Source organism: Cornus florida, unplaced genomic scaffold, assembly GCF_030987335.1.
Source record: "Cornus florida cultivar Cherokee Brave unplaced genomic scaffold, ASM3098733v1 CherokeeBrave_3.0.0_Hap2_Chr11, whole genome shotgun sequence".
Classification (NCBI taxonomy): Eukaryota; Viridiplantae; Streptophyta; class Magnoliopsida; order Cornales; family Cornaceae; genus Cornus; species Cornus florida.
In genome coordinates this window covers 26303411-26322781 of record NW_026775581.1, presented here as the reverse complement: position 1 = coordinate 26322781, position 19371 = coordinate 26303411, and the positions used below count along the sequence as shown (strand labels likewise).

Sequence of the window (19371 nt, the reverse complement as noted above, 5' to 3'; positions counted from 1 at the left end):
TTTGAAAGCACACACTATTACACTTTAGTAATCTTAGGGTGATGTTTTTGATCAGAGTCCAAGCAATTAAAGATTCATTTAGATTTAGTTTAGCAGGGCGTGATTTATTTCTCCTTTACAAAATTTAGATTTGAAGGAAGGAGGATTTGATCATGCTATGAAGAGGACACAACAGTCACAGAATGATCGTGTTGTTCCAGCTACCTTTGTATAAGGATTGAGAATTAAGACTGAAGTTTAGAGTGTTTGGATTGGGGGGAGTGTTAGGTTTGTGGCTCAAAAATTGTGTGCAGAAAAATAGTTTCCTTTTTCATTTTGGAAGGTTGAAGGTTATAGAGGAAAGTGTATCCCATTATATTTCTATTTTAGAGTTTTGATCAGTATGGTAACTTCTTGTAGGCAAGTTGAGGAATACTTGTTCAACAAGGAATTGGGTTTGAAGACTTTATAAAATAAAGATGGGTGTGAGGGCTTGAGAGATAAAGAGAGAAGAAAAAAGATGTAAGGAGTTTAAAGGTGAGTGTTCTGAGGAGAGAAGTGAGTATATATAATTTTCGAGTGTATACATGTAGCCTCATAAGAGATGATGAGTGAGTGAGTGGAGTTTTGACATGTGATTATATATTCTTTTTCTTGCTTCATAATAGTGAAATCTCTCTCTCCCATAGACGTAATCCTAGAGTTGGGTGAATTATGTAAAATATTGTGTTGTGCGTGGATGTGTGTGATTGTTATCTCCATAAATGCTTTTGTTGATGTGTGATGAGTGCTCAAATGTGACGCATTTTAACACCTAAGTTAGGATATTTTAGTCCATTCATCTATCTTACTTTTATGTCTTAAGTACTTATTTGTGTTATTGCCTATTTCAGGTTAATAAAGTTCAAACAGGCTAACAAGAGCCATTTAGCCCAATTTTGGAGCTAAGGAGCAAAGTTGGAAAGAAGTTAAAAAAATGGTCTCAGAGGAACTTCGATCGATTGAAGTGAATCTCGATCAATCGAAGTTGAGGCGGTGCTAGCTCAGCAAAGTGGATAAAGCCCGGAAGATATTTTGATGCCACGTCATGTAACGACCCATTCCACCATATGGTATGATATGGTCCGCTTTGGGCCGACCCCGCACAGTTTTTGCTTTTGGGCTTTATCCCAAAAGGTCTCATACCAATTGAAGTGACACACCTATATATAAGCACTTCACCTTTCCCTTTCCTAGGCGATGTGGGATTGTGCACCCATAACTCACTAGTGTGGTAGCCTGTCAGTGTCTCGCACCCACAGGGACATCACAATCCACCCCCCTTGGAGTCCCGACGTCCCCGTCGGCACACTTCCGGCTGGGTCAGGTTCTGATACCATTTGTAATGACCCACTCTACCATATGGTATGATATTGTTCGTTTTGGGCTTGAGCCCACACGGTTTTTGCTCTTGGGCTTTACCCCAAAAGGGCTCATACCAATTAGAGTGACACACCTACATAAAAGCACTTCATCTTTCCCTTTCCTAGGCGATGTGGGATTGTGCACCCGTAACTCGCCAGTGTGGTAGCCTGTCAGTGTCTCGCACCCACCTACGGCACACCCGCCCATAGGGACATCACATTTGTAACAACATACTTCACCATATGGTATGATATTGTCCGCTTTATGCCTGAGCCCACACGGTTTTACTCTTGGGCTTTACCCCAAAAGGCCTCATACCAATTGAAGTGATACACCTACATATAAGCACTTCACCTTTTCATTTCCCAAGCGATGTGGGATTGTACACCCATAACTCGCCAGTGTGGTAGCCTGTCAGTGTTTCATACCCGCCCACAGAGACATCACAATCCACCCCCCTTGGAGGCCAGACGTCCCAGTCGGCACACTTCGGGCTGAGTCAGGTTCTAATACCATTTGTAACGACCCACTCCACCATATGGTATGATATTGTTCTCTTTGGGTCTGAGCCCGCACGGTTTTTTCTCCTGGGCTTTACTCCAAAAGGTCTCATACCAATTGGAGTAACACATCTACATATAAGTACTTCACTTTTCCTTTTCCCAGACGATGTGGGATTATACACCCGTAACTTGCCAGTGTGGTAGTCTGTTAGTATCTTGCACCCGCCCACGGTACACCTGGCCACAGAGGCATCACAATCCACCCCCCTTGGAGGCCCGATGTCCCCGTCGGCACACTTCCAGCTGGGTCAGGCTCTGATACCATTTGTAATAACCCACTCCATCATATGGTATGATATTGTTCGCTTTAGGCCTGAGCCCGCATGGTTTTTTCTCTTGGGCTTTACCCCAAAAGGCCTCATACCAATTGGAGTGACACACCTACATATAAGTACTTCACTTTTCCCTTTCCCAGACGATGTGGGATTGTGTACCCGTAACTCGCCAGTGTGGTAGCCTGTTAGTATCTCACACCCGCCCACAGAGACATCACACGTCACCTTTGATCGATCAAAGTTAAGTGTTTGATTGATCGAAGATCTTCGATCAATAGAATTGTTGGCAGTGTACTGTCTAATTCTTGAGCGCGTCGAATTCTACCTAATTTGTGTAGCTGCGAATTTCCTCCAATCATAGGTTGTATTTCTAACTTGGTGCCTACTCAAAGGGGAATGTAATGAATTAGTTGAACATCTATCTTGTAATATTGATAGAAGTAGATTTTTTTTAGTTTTCTCTCTAGAACTAGGGTTTTGGGAAGAAAGTAAAGATGAAAATGATGACGCCAACTTCCAAGTTAGCCCTTGAGGGTTCCATGACCACTACAATGAGTGGCTAAATCCTTCACTTGGGGCTAGAGATAGGCCCTAGGCTTGCTTCCTAAACCTAGCTTTTGTACATTTTTGGGGATTTTAGCTGTAATAAATGTTTTGACCTTGAATAAATATAGATATTGTGATTTCTACTTGATTTGTATGGATTAATACTTTCGATTGGTCATTTAGTTATATCCATATGTTTATGTATGCTAGAATGAATGTTCATGTGTTTTACTCTAGATTTAATGGAATTAATGCATGTCTGTGTGTATTGATGTTGTTAAACTAGTGATGGTCAAAGCATAGTACTTAATTGAATATTCTTGTGATTTATTTGATGGTTCACACTTGTTTCTTGATGGATTGTGCCACACTATTAGTTTAATTTTCTTGTCTCTAGCCTAAATGTAGTTTAATTGCTTTAATTTTTTAGATAGGTGGACAATTCATTCTTGTTTCTTGATGTTCCATACTTATGAGTGCAAATAGTACATTTCTCTAGATTATTGTGTGTGTTCTAATTATGATTAAATTGAATAGGTTATGGTCTCATTTGATAGGTTGTGCTATTCACTAGATTGACTAGGCAATCTATGCTTATTTGCCATCCATGCTTAGTTTTCAATTAGTGACACACACACACACACACACACACACACACACACACACATATTTTTACAATTTAAATGTCCCCATTAATTTACAATTACTATTGTTTGGTGAAGTGAAGTTTAGTGGTGAACTCTAAGCCCCAAGACCTCTCTCTCAATTATTTTCCCTCTAATTTCTAGATTGATAATTGCATTGATTTAATTGAACTTTAGTTTAATCAAATCCAATCTCTCTTTTGATCATTCGATCTACTAATCCAACAATTGATTCCAAAACACAACTCCTTTCCCTTGGGACGATCCCTACTCACTCTTGCTATATTTTAGCTAAAAGTGGTAGTGGCATTCTATAAATTTAAACTTAGCCACACTTTCATGCAACTCAGTTCGAGCGACACACCAATGTGATATGATGATGCTTCTGCTGTGTGTGATGAAAGAGGGATTTAACTCTCAACAATAGTTGACTGTTGAGTGGGTTGGAGGGAGTTGATTATCCCCAACAACTGGTAACAGTGCCGATGGTGGGTCAAAGCCTGTGATTAATCCTGAAGATCAATAGAAGAAGATTGCTGCGAAGTTTGTCAGAGCAGAAGATGATCGTGAGGTGCTATGGAGATTCAATCAGAGTTGATGATGACACGAAAGTATGAAGAAAGTGATGGTGTGAAGCCCATGAGGAACAAGTCTTGGGAGAAGCCGGAGGATGCTCGTTTTCAAGATGGGGCAAAGGTGATAGAGTTAAAGCCCACGAGGAACAAGGTTTGGGGACAAGCCAAGAGTGAGTGCTAATTCTCAAGATGGGGCAAAGGGTGTGAAGAATGAAGGGGTTTGCTCTAAGCCCGATAAAGAGCAAAGGGGAATATGAAGAGTGAAGATGAGAGGTTTGTTGCTTTGAGCCAAAAAAGTAATTGATGAGAATGAGTTAAAGATTGGTGGATTACCATGCGTGAGCAATTGAACACCAACGGGGTGGATAGAGAAATAGAAGAAAAAAAATAAAGAATGATGAATTTGAGAAAAGGTGGAAATTATTAGAGTGTTTCTCAAGTTCATCATAGTGTTTTATTTGAGGTGGAGAAATCTTCAGTTGAGGTGGAGCTATAAATATATCCTTGTTCGAGGTGGAACTATGGAGAAGCATGCGAAGATTGAATTTTAAGCCAAGGTGGAGATTGTTGGGTATGTGGCTCAAAATTTGTGTGCAAAAAAATAGTTTCCTTTTTCGTTTTGGAAGGTTGAAGGTTATATAGGAAAGTGTATCCCATTATGTTTCTATTTTAGAGTTTTGATCATTATGGTAACTTCTTGTAGGCAAGTTGAGGAATACTTGTCCAATAAGGAATTGAGTTTGAAGACTATAAATAGAGATGGGTGTGAGGGCTTGAGAGAGAAAGAGAGGAGAAAAAAGATGTAAGGAGTTTAAAGGTGAGTGTTATGAGGAGAGAAGTGAGCATATGTAATTCCCGAATGTATACATGTAGCCTCATAAGAGATGATGAGTGAGTGAGTGGGGTTTTAACATGTGGTTGTATATTCTCTTTCTTACTTCATAATAATGAAATCTCTTTCTCCCATAGACGTAACCCTAGAGTTGGGTGAACCATGTAAAATATTGTGTTGTGCATGGATGCGTGTGATTGTTATCTCCATATATACTTTTGTTGATGTGATGTGATGATACTTTCGTTGTGTGTAATGAAGGTGGGATTTAACTCCCAACAACAACCGACTGTTGAGTGGGTTGGAGAGAGTTAATTTTTCCCCAGCAGGGAGTCGCAAAGCTAAAGAGTAAACAGTGGGAAAATGGTACCTGATGGACAAAAAGTTACCCACATGTGCATAAAAAGTGGTACCTCTATTCTCAAAACAAAAGTGGTATATGCGTGCACAACAACTGATACTTATGTGTTTAAAAGTGTACCTCTATGAGGGTAAATAATGTTTTTTCATATTCACGTAATTATTTTGGTTAATTTCATTTTTTTTTTGAAATTATGAGATTTTGACTCAATCAAATGATAAATATGGATTATTAACACCATATATATATAATAATCTCTAAGAATATCACCAAAAACATTGCAGTAGTGGACGAAGTCAATGCCACTGCAAAAAGTGATAAGAAAGTTACAATTTTGTGGGACACCTATTCTACTGTGTTTGAAGACAATTACTCCCCCAGTCTCCAATTAAATGTCCCTTTTTATTTTTGACTGTTTCAAAATAAATGTCCCATTTAAAAAATTTAACTATATATATATATATATATATATATATATTATTGTTGTTTTTATTTATATTAACGTTACCATTTGCCACTCTATATAAACATTAGAGGGACTTGGATTCTCTAAGTTATCATAAGTTGAATTTTCTACAGAATGACATGTGTCAATTATGATATATCCATGACTTATGTTAAATCACTTTAGTTAATTTAATAAAAATTAGGAAATCATACCGTTTTAAGATAGAAAACCTTTAGAATACATTAACAACGTTATGATATGCTTAAGAGCTAATGATTGCAGAATCAATATTACATAGCTACACTTAATTTAATGCCTTTCTATTCAACCATTTATACTTCAATTTAAATCTAAATCTTGTATAAAAATGCATCTAGTTATTACCGGTCAAAGATTTTGTAGTTCTAAGTCTCTTTCCTATTGATATCATGGGAAACTATGCTAAAAAACTTAAATTTCACAAAATTCATCTAATGACACGGTATACTAATTAATTGAAAATTTACTCTTCAAGTTTTTTTAATCAAATCACCTTCTTCTTCCAAGTCAATACTATTATTTCAAAAAAAAGAGATAGGGAGTAATTTTTTTTTGGAGAAAAGAGGAGAGATTTTATAAGAGAGACGTCTTCATAAGGTTTTTTTTATCTTAAAATAATGTAATTTTTTAAATTTTATTAAATTAATTGATGTGATTTATTATAGGTGATAATTATATTTTAATGACATATGTTATTTAAGTAGAAAATTCTAACTTACGATAAGTTAGAAAAATGTTAAGCTGATCTAAGTGCACAAACCCATCCCTTGTCTTGACTTGGCTTGACTTGACCTGATCCCACAATCACCAATAAGGATTGAATGCCTGTTTCTTCCTGTGCAGCTCCTTTACAAAGGAAGAAAGAAAGAAATTACCACTGTACTCAAAGCATCCATCTGTTTTGATCGGCATTTCCTTACTTTCTCTCAACAAGAAGATCGAAATGGACAGCGATCGTCGGCTGGTTCCTGTTCCTAACCAAGCAGAAATCGAAGGAGCTTTCCAGCGTTTACAAGCAGAAGTTCCTCACAGCATTATCAATGAAATCCTGCAAAAATTGTCTTCTCCGGCTCTCAAGGAGCTGGGATTGGAATGGGGCCTCAAGGATGAGCTTGAGAAACTCGGAAACATAGTTTCCACAAGCGCACTTTATGCTGTGAATACGCTAATGGAAAACCAGGGTTTTGCTGGCTCGTTGACGGAGTTCATCGATGCAGTTTATGATGCGGATGACTTGGTTGATGACTTCTCCACTGAAGCTCTGCAGCGCAGAGTAGTGACTCAGAATAACTGGGCAAAGAAGGTACACGTTTTCTTTTCGAGCTCGAACCAACTTGCTTTTAGATTTAAGATGGGTCGTAAATTTAAGAAAAATAGGAAGACACTGTATGCAAAAAGCCCCATGCCCTCGCAACTTGATCAGAATAATATAATTAGTAGTAATATGTACAACAAGGGTGAGGAAATTAGCTCCTTTTTTATGTCTACTGCACAGAAAGAAGTTATTTTTGGGAGGGAGAAAGATAAATTGAAAATTGTGGAGAAGCTATTGGGCGAGGATGGGTTTGTTGTTTCGGTAATTGGAGAGGAGGGAATAGGCAAGACCGCAGTTGCGAAATTAGTATACAATGATGAGCAGGTCACTAATCATTTTCAACTCAAGATGTGGGTGTGTGTTTCTCATGCCTTTGATGTGAAAATCATTGCGAAAGAAATGATAGAATCTGCTATAGGAGGAGGAGGCAGAAGGAAATTACCTTCAAAACTACTTCATCATGATGTGGATGGAGTAGCACTGCAAGATCGCCTTAGGAAAGAAATTGATAGGAAAAGGTTTCTGCTTGTATTGGACGATGTACAGAATGAGGAAACTGATTCATGGCGACAACTAAAAGATCTTTTGGTGGGTGGTGAGAGGGGAAGTAAGATATTGCTAACTTCTCGCAATATTGAAGATGGTGCGTGGGCTGAAAGAGAAAGACCACACTTTACATATCGTTTAACCAAATTGTCGAATTATGAGTCCTGGTCTTTCATTAAAAAAATGGAAGTGTTTAAACAAAGAGAAGAGCAGGGTAATCTACATGAAGACATATATGTAACTGCTAACATAGTTCTTCCCATGTGTAAAGGCCTTCCTCTTGCCCTAAGGGCTTTACGAGGCCCACTACACACTCATGCAGATGATAAGTTGCTTGATGACCTCAAAAACCTTCAACATCAACATGATAAGTTACCAATGTTAAGGTTGAATTACAATTATCTTCCCTCGTATCTAAAGCGATGCTTTGAATTTTGTTCCTTATATACAAAAGGTCATGTCATTTATAAGAAAGACCTGATACAATTGTGGATTGCTCGGGGACTTGTTCAGCCGCTGGATAAAAATCCAGATCTGGAGGCTGTTGGAGATTTGTATTTTCAGGACTTGCTAAGGAAGTCCTTTTTTCAAGATGTTGAAAGAGATGAATGGGGTGACATAGTAAGTTGTAAAATGCATCCTCGTATCAATGACCTTGCAGCACTTGTTGCAGGAAAAGAGAATGTTGTGTTGCATCATGAGTACAATTCAACAATTCATCATGTGTCATATGATCCCTCTGAAGATTCGTCATTGGATATTCTTGCCCAATTGTGTGGAGCTAACAAGATACGGACATTTCTCTTACATGGTCAACGAGTAGGTTTTGGTGAGCCAACCAAATTAGTTTCTGATATATTGGAGCTATCAAGGTTGCGTGTGTTGGATCTCCATTGCTTGGGGATCAAGACGGTGCCAAGTTGCATAGGCAAGCTGCAATATTTGAGGTATCTTGATCTTTCGGAAAATTGTGCTATCAAGAGTCTGCCAAGTTCCATTACCACGTTGCAAAATTTGCAAACATTAAAACTCTCTTGTTGTTGTCATCTTGAAGAATTGCCAAGGGAGACTAAGAAACTGGTCAGCCTCAGGCATCTTGAGCTTGATGGATGTATTGGTTTGACTCATATGCCGTGTGGGTTAGGCCAGTTGACTTCTCTTCGGACATTAACATTCTTCATATTGGACCGAGAAAACATTGCCTCTAAGCTCAGTGGCGGTTTGAGTGAACTGAAAGGACTAAACAATCTACGGGGAGAGTTAATGATTGAGCGTTTGGGAAGACCGTGTTCAGCAAGCACAGCAACCGAAGAAGCCAAAATTGAGGGAGCAAACTACTTGAAGGGGAAACAACACCTTCAGTCACTGCAATTAAAATGGGCCAATGAAGTTGATGGTCTGCTCTTAACTCAGGCGCAGCTCAGTGCAGAAGATGATATTTTTGAAGCCCTCCAACCACACCCGAATTTGAAGAGGCTTTCAGTAGCCGGGTATGGGAATTTGAGTTTTCCAAGTTGGATGATGAATACTGGTTTACACCTCCCAAATTTAGTTAAAATTACTATTGCGGACTGTTCCAGATGCAAACAAATTCCAAAGTTCGGGCAGCTTCAATCTCTCCAAGTTCTTGAACTTTCTCAGTTGGTTTCCGTTGAGTACATAGACAACATCAGCAGTACTAATGCTGCTTTCGGAGGAGTTTCGGCAACATTCTTCCCATCCCTGAAAAAACTTCTACTCAATGGCTTGACTAATTTGAAGGGATGGTGGAGTTCTGAAGCAAAAGAACCAATAGCATTTCGTTCTCTTTCTGTATCAACCATCCAAAACTGTCCTAAGCTGGTATCACTGCCTCTGCATCCATGTGTTGAAGAATTAGATTTGATGCGGGTCAGCGAGAAGCTAGTACAACAGTTCACAATGATGGCAACCCCAACAATCCCAACAGATCCGATGTTACCCTCTTCATCATCTTCATCCTCTTCACCAGTTCCTGTTGCCAAATTGAAGTCTCTTTGTATTCAGTACATTGATGATCTAGTTATACTGCCACACAGGGCCATTGAAAGCCTCGCTTCTCTTCGTTTTCTTGAGATCTGTTGGTGTCCTAGACTAACTTCTCTCTCAGGAGTGATGTGGCATCTCACAGTGCTCGAGAAGCTGGAGATCAACGACTGCCCAATGCTTGATTTGTCAGGAAATGATAACGGCATGCAATTCCAACACCTAAGGAACCTAACTTCTTTGAAGATAAAACGAATACCAAAATTGGTATGTCTTCCAGTGGGGCTTCAACATGTTACCATTCTCAAATCTCTGGAGATTGAAAGGTGTGAAGGGTTGATTGCTTTAGGAGAGTGGATTGGTGAACTCAGGTCACTTCAACGACTTGTCATTTTTGATTGCCACAAATTGACATCACTGCCGAAAGGAATGCAACATCTAACAGCCCTCAGATCACTTGAAATTGATGGCTGTCAAGAGCTTGATTTGTCTGATGATGATGGTGGCATGAACTTTCAAGGCCTTCGGAATCTAAGTTCTCTGACGATCAAAAGAAGTCCAAAGTTGAAGTTTCTTCCTGAGGGTTTTCAGTATGATAGCTCTCTGAAGTTTCTAGAGATATATATTTGTGAAAATTTTACAGCTTTGCCTGACTGGATTGGGAATCTAACATCTCTGAAACAACTTTCCATTTACGGGTGTCCCAAATTGGCATCACTGCCCAAGGGGATTTATGGGCTAACTACATTAGAAGTACTGAGTATTCACAATTGTCACCACAGTTTATATGAAAGATGCCGCAAGGAAATAGAAGATTGGCGTAAGATTGCAAGCATCCCAAATGTTTCGCTGCGATGATTATGCTGACAACAAAAGTATGCCTTCTCATCTGAATTCTTTAAAGTCCATAATACTAATCTTGATCTTCTTTCTTATCATGGACTATTGCTTTCTTTGTTGAAGTTTAGTTGATTTTTGAACTACTATATGGAGCATACATTGCTAAAAGAAAAGGTGGTTTCAAAATCCATTCACAAGCGACATTTAGCTAGTAATATCCTCTGTTTTGTAATTTTTTATTTTTATTTTTAATTTTTTGTTATCTCAATAGAAATGAGTAAATCCTGATTCTCTTTTTGTGTGTGTAATTGCATGCGCACTTTTCAGAAATGCTGATGCACCAAGAAGAAGAGATACTGGGTTCGCTTTCTTGATCGTTGGGTCAATAAAGCAAAATTGAAATTGATATTATAGTGAGCACTATTATTCCCGGTACAAATTTCTTTTGACTGGTATTGTTTTTTATCAACCAAGATTATTGAAATAGTCCTTTTTAATAACTTTTTTCCTTGTCACGGGATATGCTGGTTTTCAGTTTGTGCACGAGCACATCATTGCCCATTGGGTATAGTTTTAAGATGTTTCTTCTCATCCGTTCTTTTCATTTTTATTTATTTATTTTGTCGTAACTTAATGGTGAAAGGCTTGCTGATCTATTTTCCTAGCTCTCTTTCTTTTGACTACAGCTTTAACAAACTTACTCTATCTATCCTTAAATGAACATCAATCGAGTCCCATCATAATAGTAATTACCATCATCACCATTACTACTTCATCAATATAGACCCTTGATCAGATGGATTCTTCATCAAGTTCACTTAAGCTGGAAGGTTATCTTTTGGAAGCTCCAGTTTTTGGGAAGTGCCAGGGTTAGGAGATTCAAATAAAATTAGCTAGGACTGGCAAGGATGTTCAACACACTCCATTTTGCAATAGGAATTGTTTTTCTTTCATTTCAATAAAATCAAGATTTTTTTATTTGCTAGTCTTTCTTAATATTTGTTGCTTAACTCTACCTTTTGTGGTAGATATCCTACCATTTGTTGGTTAACTCGACTTTTTGTGGTTAGATATCCCACCATGGTATTGGTACATCCTAATTGCTAGAGACCAGCGGTAATGTTTACTAGGAGGAGATGTGGGAAGTGAACCCGAATGTTACTTGCTATATAAATCCTAGTTGTAGTAAGAACTCCTGTTCCGAGTTTCCCATGCACCTGAAGTGCTAGAGACTGAGTCTGGACCTGTATAATGTATGGACTCAATAATCATTAGATCTTGACATGGTGAAGCTGAAAGGAGTCATTACATAATTTCGTGCCTAAGTTCACCACTAAGATTTGAAGAAGCTCCATCTAAAGATCTGATACTAAATGGTTCAAGAAACACTCATATTCATCTTTGGACCATGAGCATTTGATACACAGTCGAAAGAAATAATTGTATGGCCTTCAAAAAGCAGAACGAAAATGACTAACCTTTCTTTTGCAAAGAGCTAGTATTCATGAAGTAGGATCCATACACATCCATCTCACATGTGTAACTTCAAAAGATTCTCTTTCATGTCTAACAACATTTGATCACGCTGATATTGTTATTGTCGTAATTGTTATTCTTCTTTATTTTAATGTTTGTGTCTCTTTTCTAGTGGCTGGGGCTGAATCATCATGACACAACTGAGTCTCAGCAATTTGAGTGTTTCATTGTTCCTTCTGCTGATGAAAAATTTGAGTTGTTGGGCATGTAAGTTGCAAAATTTCTCAGATCTCAATCCTTTCAAATTTGCATGTTCTTTCTTGATTTACTGATTTCATTTTGCCTCTAGCGTGTCCAGTGTCTTTATCTTTGCTCCTGAAAGCTTCTTCGTTTTTCGAGGGTGACCACCCAAGTATTTGAAAGATGCAAGAGGTAATTGTGATATTGAAAATGTTTCATGTAATTGAACCCCGAATGGGCAATACTTGCTGCAATAATTTGTAGAATTCACTAAAATTAATTCCTTAGATCTGTTTCAAGAAACCTTATGGGAGATATTGCTTCTATAAATTGCTAAAAGTTGTGAGCTGTGCGACTTGCCTTGAGACATTCCAGAAAGCATATATTGCGGCTGGGACATTACATTAGAAAACAAAAAAGATATTGTAGTCACACCTTTGGTGTCTATGCAAATCCTATTCTTATTTTGTTTTGGCTCTGTTTTCCGCTGCCCATATCCGTTTTGATATGTGAAAGAATGCAAACTCGCAGCCACAAAGCTTTCACGATTCTTGGGTTGGGTTGATTACAACGAAGTTGTCTTGCAGGTGGCGGACTGATGGCTTTTCAAGTTGGGAACAGATTGATGGTGAAGGTGATTGGAAGGTCAATGAGCTAATCATTGGACAAAGATCCGAAAAATTCTCGGATTTTGTAGCAGCTTGCTCCAAACTTAATGTTGGTGTTATGAATGTTTTTAATCATATCTGTGTAATACCTTTGAATACTTCCAAATGTTACAAGATTTGCGTCTTTGTACCATTAAGGATGGAGTTGCTTAAGATGGTTTGTACTAATATTTTTGTTTCACTACTGCTACTAGAATTTGCTTTAAAAGTTTTCTTTTCCTTTTCATTTACACTTTCTTTTCTGAGAATATGTATGTAACGATCCTCACCTGGCTAGACACAATATTGTCCGCTTTTGGCTTTTGGCTCACCCAGATCAGAGACTTTTCAGGGGGTCACCCATCCTGGTACTACTCCAAGTTAAGCACGCTCAATTACAGAGTTCTGATGGGTTCACGGCCATCACGGTTTTAAAACGCGTTGTGTCATAGAAGGGTGTTGAATCTACATATAGCACTTGCCCCATCCACACCCAGACGATGTGGGATTGTGCACCTGTAGTTCGCCCAGTGTGGTAGCCTACTGGTGCCCCCTGTATACGTTCACACACACCCGCCCACAAGGTCGTCACAATCATCCCCCCTTTGGAGCCCAACGTCCTCGTTGGCCACACTTCCGGCTGGGTCAGGCTCTGATACCATTTGTAACGACCCTCACCTTGGCCAGACAAAATATTGTCCGCTTTTGGCTCACCCAGACCAGAGACTTCACAGGGGGTCACCCATCCTGGTACTACTCCAAGTTAAGCACGCTCAACTACAGAGTTCTGATAGGTTCACGGCCATCACGGCTTTAAAACGCGTTATATCATAGAAGGGTGTTGAATTTACATATAGCACTTCCCCATTCACACCCAGACGATGTGAGATTATGCACCTGTAGCTCGCCCAGTGTGGTAGCCTACTGGTGCCCCCTATACACGCTCACACACACCCACCCACAAGGTCACCACAATATATTTTTTAATCAACAAAAGAAAAAACCAAAAAGGTTGTAAGCAGTGTTAATTCGAATGTAAGACTGGAAGAACATGTTTGATTCAATTTTCTAAAAACAATTCTCAGTAATCAGCTTCTTAATAGGTTTTGTTGAAGCAAGATTATGTGGTGACCAGGAACAACGTATTTGCCAAGAACGACACAGTAATCCAAAGGGCATGGGCATGGTACTGGCCAAAAAATGGTTTCTGACTATTAAATTAGTATTAGATCGAAAGAAGAAGACAAAAAAAAAAATTACTAGGGAAATTATATCGTACCTTTTCAATTTTTTTTTTTTTAAACACCAGCAGCACAAAGAAACCAACATCGCCACACCACCAAAGCCTCTCACACCACCCCAAGGTCCTTCTGAATGGATGAAAGGAGCCAAGTTGGCCACACATCCCAAACCAGATCAGAACTCCTGCACTTCAAGGCTCGATGAGCTAAAGAGTGTGGAGCAACACTGTTACAAGAGTGAGGAACCCAAGAAAGACTGCATCCCTCCATGACACTAAGAATGGAAGCAATGTCTTCCAAAACAACAGAAACAAAAATAGAATTAGGCTTTAAAGACATCACCGATCTGCAGTCCCCTTCAAAAATAACTTTAGAGTAACCCCAAGCTTGAGCAAGCTTCAAACTCTCCCGAAGCACCAAAGCTTCAGCCAACTCCACATTACTCACATGACGAAAAAACAAGGAAGCAATCTATAAAGGTCTGCAAAGCTCATCTCTAAGGATAATATCACCCCCACACTCCAGAAAAATAGGAGAAAAAGAAGCATCCATATTAAGCTTTAAGAAACCCTAAGGGGGGGAGTCCACTGAGAAGGAACAGAACAAGGACTATCTAGGACTGGGGAGTAAACAACTTTAAACTTAGAAATGGCGTGAAATTCTGAGAGATCAGAAACCGCCAGAGAAACCACTTCGGCTGCGTCCCGACGAATATTCTTGAAGACCCCATCATTTCGCGCCTTCCATATATGCCAACACAACAAAGCTCCAAGGTTGCTCAACTCAACAGTATGATTACTATGGGACCATAAACTGGAAAGGTGGAGCCAAATCTGACTCCACTTTGTCAAGCTAGGATCAATAACCTCAATTCTTAGAGGGGAAATGTTCCATACCAACTGAGATAAGTGGCAGCGAAAAAGGAGATGGCAAACTGATTCCTCCTCTTCTCCACTAAAATAACAAGAAGGATCAACTTGAACACCTCGAGCATGAAGGTTAGCCCAGACGGGAATGCGTTCGTAACAACATTGCTAGAGAAAGAAAAGAATTTTACGTGGAACTTTAATTCGCCAAATGGCTTTCCACATGCCATTTCGTTCTTGAACATGACTTGAAGAAGGGTGGAGGAAGTCGGAGCCCTCCCCATTCGAAGAAACTTATATGCCGATTTAACAGAGAAATTCCCATTTGGGGAAGGACCCCAAGAAATGCGATCCGCCTCGCCGGAGAGACTAAGAGGAATTTGATGGATGAGATTAAAGTACCTCGTGTTGAAAAACTGGCGAATAAGGACACTATTCCAAGAAGTCCTGTTCTGAACCAACAACTTTTCAACCTTCTGAAATGGATGATTTGACAGGGAGGAAGAAACTTTGGGGCAAAACGCGTCGGGCAGCCAATTGTCCTTCCATATGTTGATTGATGAACCATTACCCACCCTCCATAAAAGAGCTCTCTGTAAAATCTTCTTCTTAGCAAAGATGCTTCGCCAACCCCATGAAGCATTAGATGGGCAACGAGATTCCAGGAACGACGAATCAGAAAAATATTTACCTTTGAAAATTGTGAAGAACAGAGAGTGGTCATTTGAAAGTTGGCCTTAAATCAACTTCCACCCAAATTTAGCAAGGAGAACAAGATTAAAATCTTCAATATCTCTGAAGCCAAGACCACCCTTAAATTTTGGTTCACACAGTGTCCCACTTTACCCAGTTAATCGTTTTGCCTTCCATCTTCCCACTCCACCAAAACAGACGAAGTTTATCAGAGATAGTTTTTGCTGTAGAAATGGGAATTCTGAAACTCTGAAGGGAAAAAGTAGGGAGAGCAGCAAGGACGGATTTAATCATAACCTCTCGCCCTGCCCGGGAATGGAAATCACCCTTGATAACTTTGAACTTTGCTTCCATCTTATCCAACAAAAATTTAAATGATTCTGTTTTGGATCTTTGGAGCATTGAGCGTAGCCCCAAATATCTATTTGCCCACCCCGAGTCACGAACCTGCAATATACTTCGAATCTGGGAGCGTTTATACCGATCTGTGTTGGGACTAAAAAATACGCCAGATTTAGAGAAATTAATTCTCTGACCTGATAAGAGGGAATAATGATTGAGCACCCCTATAAGATTGGAGGCTTCATCAATCTCGGCTTGACAAAACAAGATTGCATCATCCGTAAAGAGCATATGACTGACAGAAGGGACACCTCTCCCAATCCGCACCCCCTGAACAAGATCGATCCTCCCAGCATTTTTCAACATGAGACTCAGGCCCTCTGCACAAAGAAGGAAGAGGAACGGGGAAAGAGGATCGGAGACCCCTGGATGGATGAATAAGGCCGCCGGCTTCCCCATTGATCTTGATGGAAAAGGAAACAGAAGTGACACGAGCCATAATCAAAGAGACCCACTGAGAATGGAAACCAAAACCATGGAGCATACCTTCTAAAAATTGCCACTCAATACGATCATATGCTTTCTCCATATCCAGTTTGAATGCCAGGAATCCCTTCTTCCCTTCTTTCTTAGACTTCAGATAATGTATGAATTCATGACCCAGCAGAATATTCTGGTGAATAACCCGGTTAGGCATAAAGGCGGATTGGTGATCCGAAATAACAATATGCATCAGAGGCCGCAGATGATTAGCAATAACCTTAGAGAAAATTTTGTAGACAACATTGCAAAGGCTTATAGGACGAAAATGAGTCACATGGGTTGGGTTCTTCACCTTAGGAATCAGGATGATAATTGTGTGGTTTAAGCTTCGAAGCATCCTCCCCGTAAATAAAAGGTGGTTGAAACCCTCCAGCAAGTCATGTTTTAATACCTCCTAGAGTTTTTGAAAGAAAATTGGAGTGAACCCATCAGGAGGCCCTGGGGCTTTAAAGGGACCCATACAGAAAAGGGCAAGCTTCAGCTTCTCCTCAGTGCCTATCTTCAATAAGTCTCGATTCATATCAGGGATATCAACCGAGGAATGGACTGCCAGAAGGGGGATGAAAGATTAGCATGGGCTGAGGAAAACAAACTCCTGAATGATGTTCCACGATACCACGGACTTCCTCGTTGGTACTCAGCCAAGTTCCTCTATCATCTTCCAAGCCTGATATCTAATTTTTGCGTCAACGAATCACTGTCTTGCGATGAGAAAAAGAAGTATTCTTATCGCCTAAATTCAGCCATGAAATACGAGACTTTTGCTTCCAATAGACTTCCTCTCGTCTCCAGGCTTCTGCAAGATCTTTCTCAACACTGAAAATCTCCTGCCTTTTAAAACTTCCCCTGCTGGCCTTCAACTTCTCCATTTGGGTTTGGAGAAGATTGATATGTCGCCGAGAATTGTTAAAAAAACTTGTTTTATTCCACAATCTGAGTTTCACCTTGCATGTTTTTAGTTTCTCTTGGAGGCGAAAGAGTTGAGAACCGTGCACTGGGACGGACCAGGAATCACGGATAATCTGGGAACAGGCTTGGTAATTGATCCAGTAAGCATCAAAATGAAATTGTTTATTGTACCCAGCCATATTACCATTCAAGTGGAGCATCAAGACAAGGTGGTCAGACCCCAAAACTTGGAGGTGAAAAAGAGCATAATACGGAAAAGCTTGCTGCCATGCCGAGGAACAAAGACCTCTGTCCAATCTGGCCCATATAGTGTGAGGATTCTCTCTGTTATTGCACCAGGTAAACGGAAAGCCCTTAAACCCCATATCAATCAACCTGTAATTGACAAGAAAATCTCGAAAATCCTTTAAAGTCCAAGCCTGCAAGAAGTTACCTCATCGCTTTTCTTCTGGATAGAGCATAGCATTAAAATCACCAATAAGAATCCATTTAGAACATAACTTAGGTTGAAGACATTGAAGGTATCGCCATTGAGAAGCTCTAATGTTATCGTCACAGGAGGCATAAATGGCTGAAAATGACCAAGGGCCTGAATTTCCCCCTTCATTAATCGAACATGAAACCTGGAAATCCGAAAAATCCATCACTGAAATATCCAGGTCCCTGTCACGAAATAAGACCAGACCCCCTGCCGTTCCTCTTGGAGAAATAACAAACATAGTAAAATGACCCAAAGTTCTTCTCAAACTTTCAATCTTAACATCATGGTTTTTGGTTTCAAGTAAACATATCACTCTTGGAGAATGGAGATGAATTAATCTCCTCAATTGGGAAACTGTCCGGGGGTTCCCCACACCCTGACAGTTCCACACCGTAACTTTCATAGAGACTTTGGGGACCAGTTAAGGCTGGTCTCCTCCACCTTGTCAATAGGAAAATTATGTGAAAGTGTAACAAGAACGTGATTCGGAATAACACCTTGGGGTAAAAAAATGCCTTCTCTTACTACTGGAACCTGTGTGCATCTCGTAGATTTCAGAGTCGGAACCTTTTCGTTTGGATGGAACCGTCCCCGAAGAAGGTATCAATGAAGGGTCTGGATGCCAAGTCATTCTCTTCCAGTGCTTCTGGATGGATAAACCTTTGGATGAACGACTTGGGGATAAGGGCTTTGGAACGTTAAGAAGCGATACCTCAGGAGAACTGTGCGAAATAATTTCATCTTGGGAAACTTGAGCTTGTATCACATTAGAACTGTGTGAATTTGTGCTAGGAGACGATACAGCTTGAGGCAAACTAGAACACTTCGATAGCACAGTCATTTTGCCTGTCCAGTCATCGAACTGAAGTTCCGGGCTAAAAGGTAAATCATTAAGTGACTGAGATTTTTTCATAGCTTCAAACTGGGAGTAGTTTCTCATAGCACGGCTCAAGCATCCGCATATATAACAAAAAGATGGTAATCACTCATATTTGAAAGCGATCCACCGAAATTCGCCGTACATAACCACCGTCGTGCCTCGTAGAAGGGGTTGCCTTACATCCACAGGTACCCGAATACGAAGGAAGTGCTCACCGCCCTTCTTAACTCTGATTTCTACTGAATAAGGATGACCGAATAAAGCTGCAATTTGCTTTTCCACTTTCTTAGTAACTCCTTCCTGAGGAATATTCAATAGATGAATCCAGAAATCGACCTTGTGGAAGAGCGATTCGGCGATAACAAGAGTTGGGCGCTATGAAATCAGGATCAAAAGAAAATTCTCCAAATGCCACGGTCCCGTGTCCAGCACCCTATGAAGGATGGCTGCATCAGTGAAGAGAAATTGGTAAATATAAGTCAAAATTTTAACAATTTGTAGAGATTGCGTACCCCAAAGATTGACAAGAGTACTTCACATACGTCCCAAATTTAAGTCTTTCTCAGTTAAGATTTTGCCCAGTAGACTATTAGAATACCGTTGAATTCCTTCGTGCATATCATCTGCTGTAATGGTAATCCGGTTATCCTCTTTAGCGGTGAGGGTAAACCCACTCATTTGA

At 39.9% G+C, this 19371-nt stretch overlaps 2 protein-coding genes across 13 annotated transcripts; one reads left to right on the top strand and one right to left on the bottom strand.

The window, feature by feature from the left end:
- The first annotated feature begins 6473 nt into the window (after window positions 1-6473).
- LOC132282808 (putative disease resistance protein RGA3) lies at window positions 6474-12981 on the top strand. Of its 12 annotated transcripts, none has more exons than XM_059784606.1 (6): window positions 6474-10406; window positions 10500-10545; window positions 10699-10803; window positions 12020-12114; window positions 12197-12279; window positions 12675-12981. In XM_059784606.1, exon 1 carries the CDS (start codon window positions 6610-6612, stop codon window positions 10387-10389), a length of 3780 nt encoding a protein of 1259 aa, XP_059640589.1. In that variant the 5' UTR covers window positions 6474-6609; the 3' UTR covers window positions 10390-10406; window positions 10500-10545; window positions 10699-10803; window positions 12020-12114; window positions 12197-12279; window positions 12675-12981. The 12 variants fall into 12 exon arrangements, with proteins under 12 accessions (XP_059640589.1, XP_059640590.1, XP_059640583.1 ...); XM_059784607.1 differs by having other exon boundaries at window positions 10500-10582; window positions 10699-10784; XM_059784600.1 differs by having other exon boundaries at window positions 10500-10582.
- Window positions 12982-14083: 1102 nt separating this feature from the next.
- Window positions 14084-16756, bottom strand: LOC132280905 (uncharacterized). Its single transcript, XM_059782659.1, has 5 exons — window positions 16423-16756; window positions 15705-16256; window positions 14872-15532; window positions 14611-14773; window positions 14084-14446 (listed from the first exon to the last, which is right to left on the bottom strand). Exons 1-5 carry the CDS (start codon window positions 16754-16756, stop codon window positions 14084-14086), a joined length of 2073 nt encoding a protein of 690 aa, XP_059638642.1.
- Between the last annotated feature and the right edge of the window lie 2615 nt (window positions 16757-19371).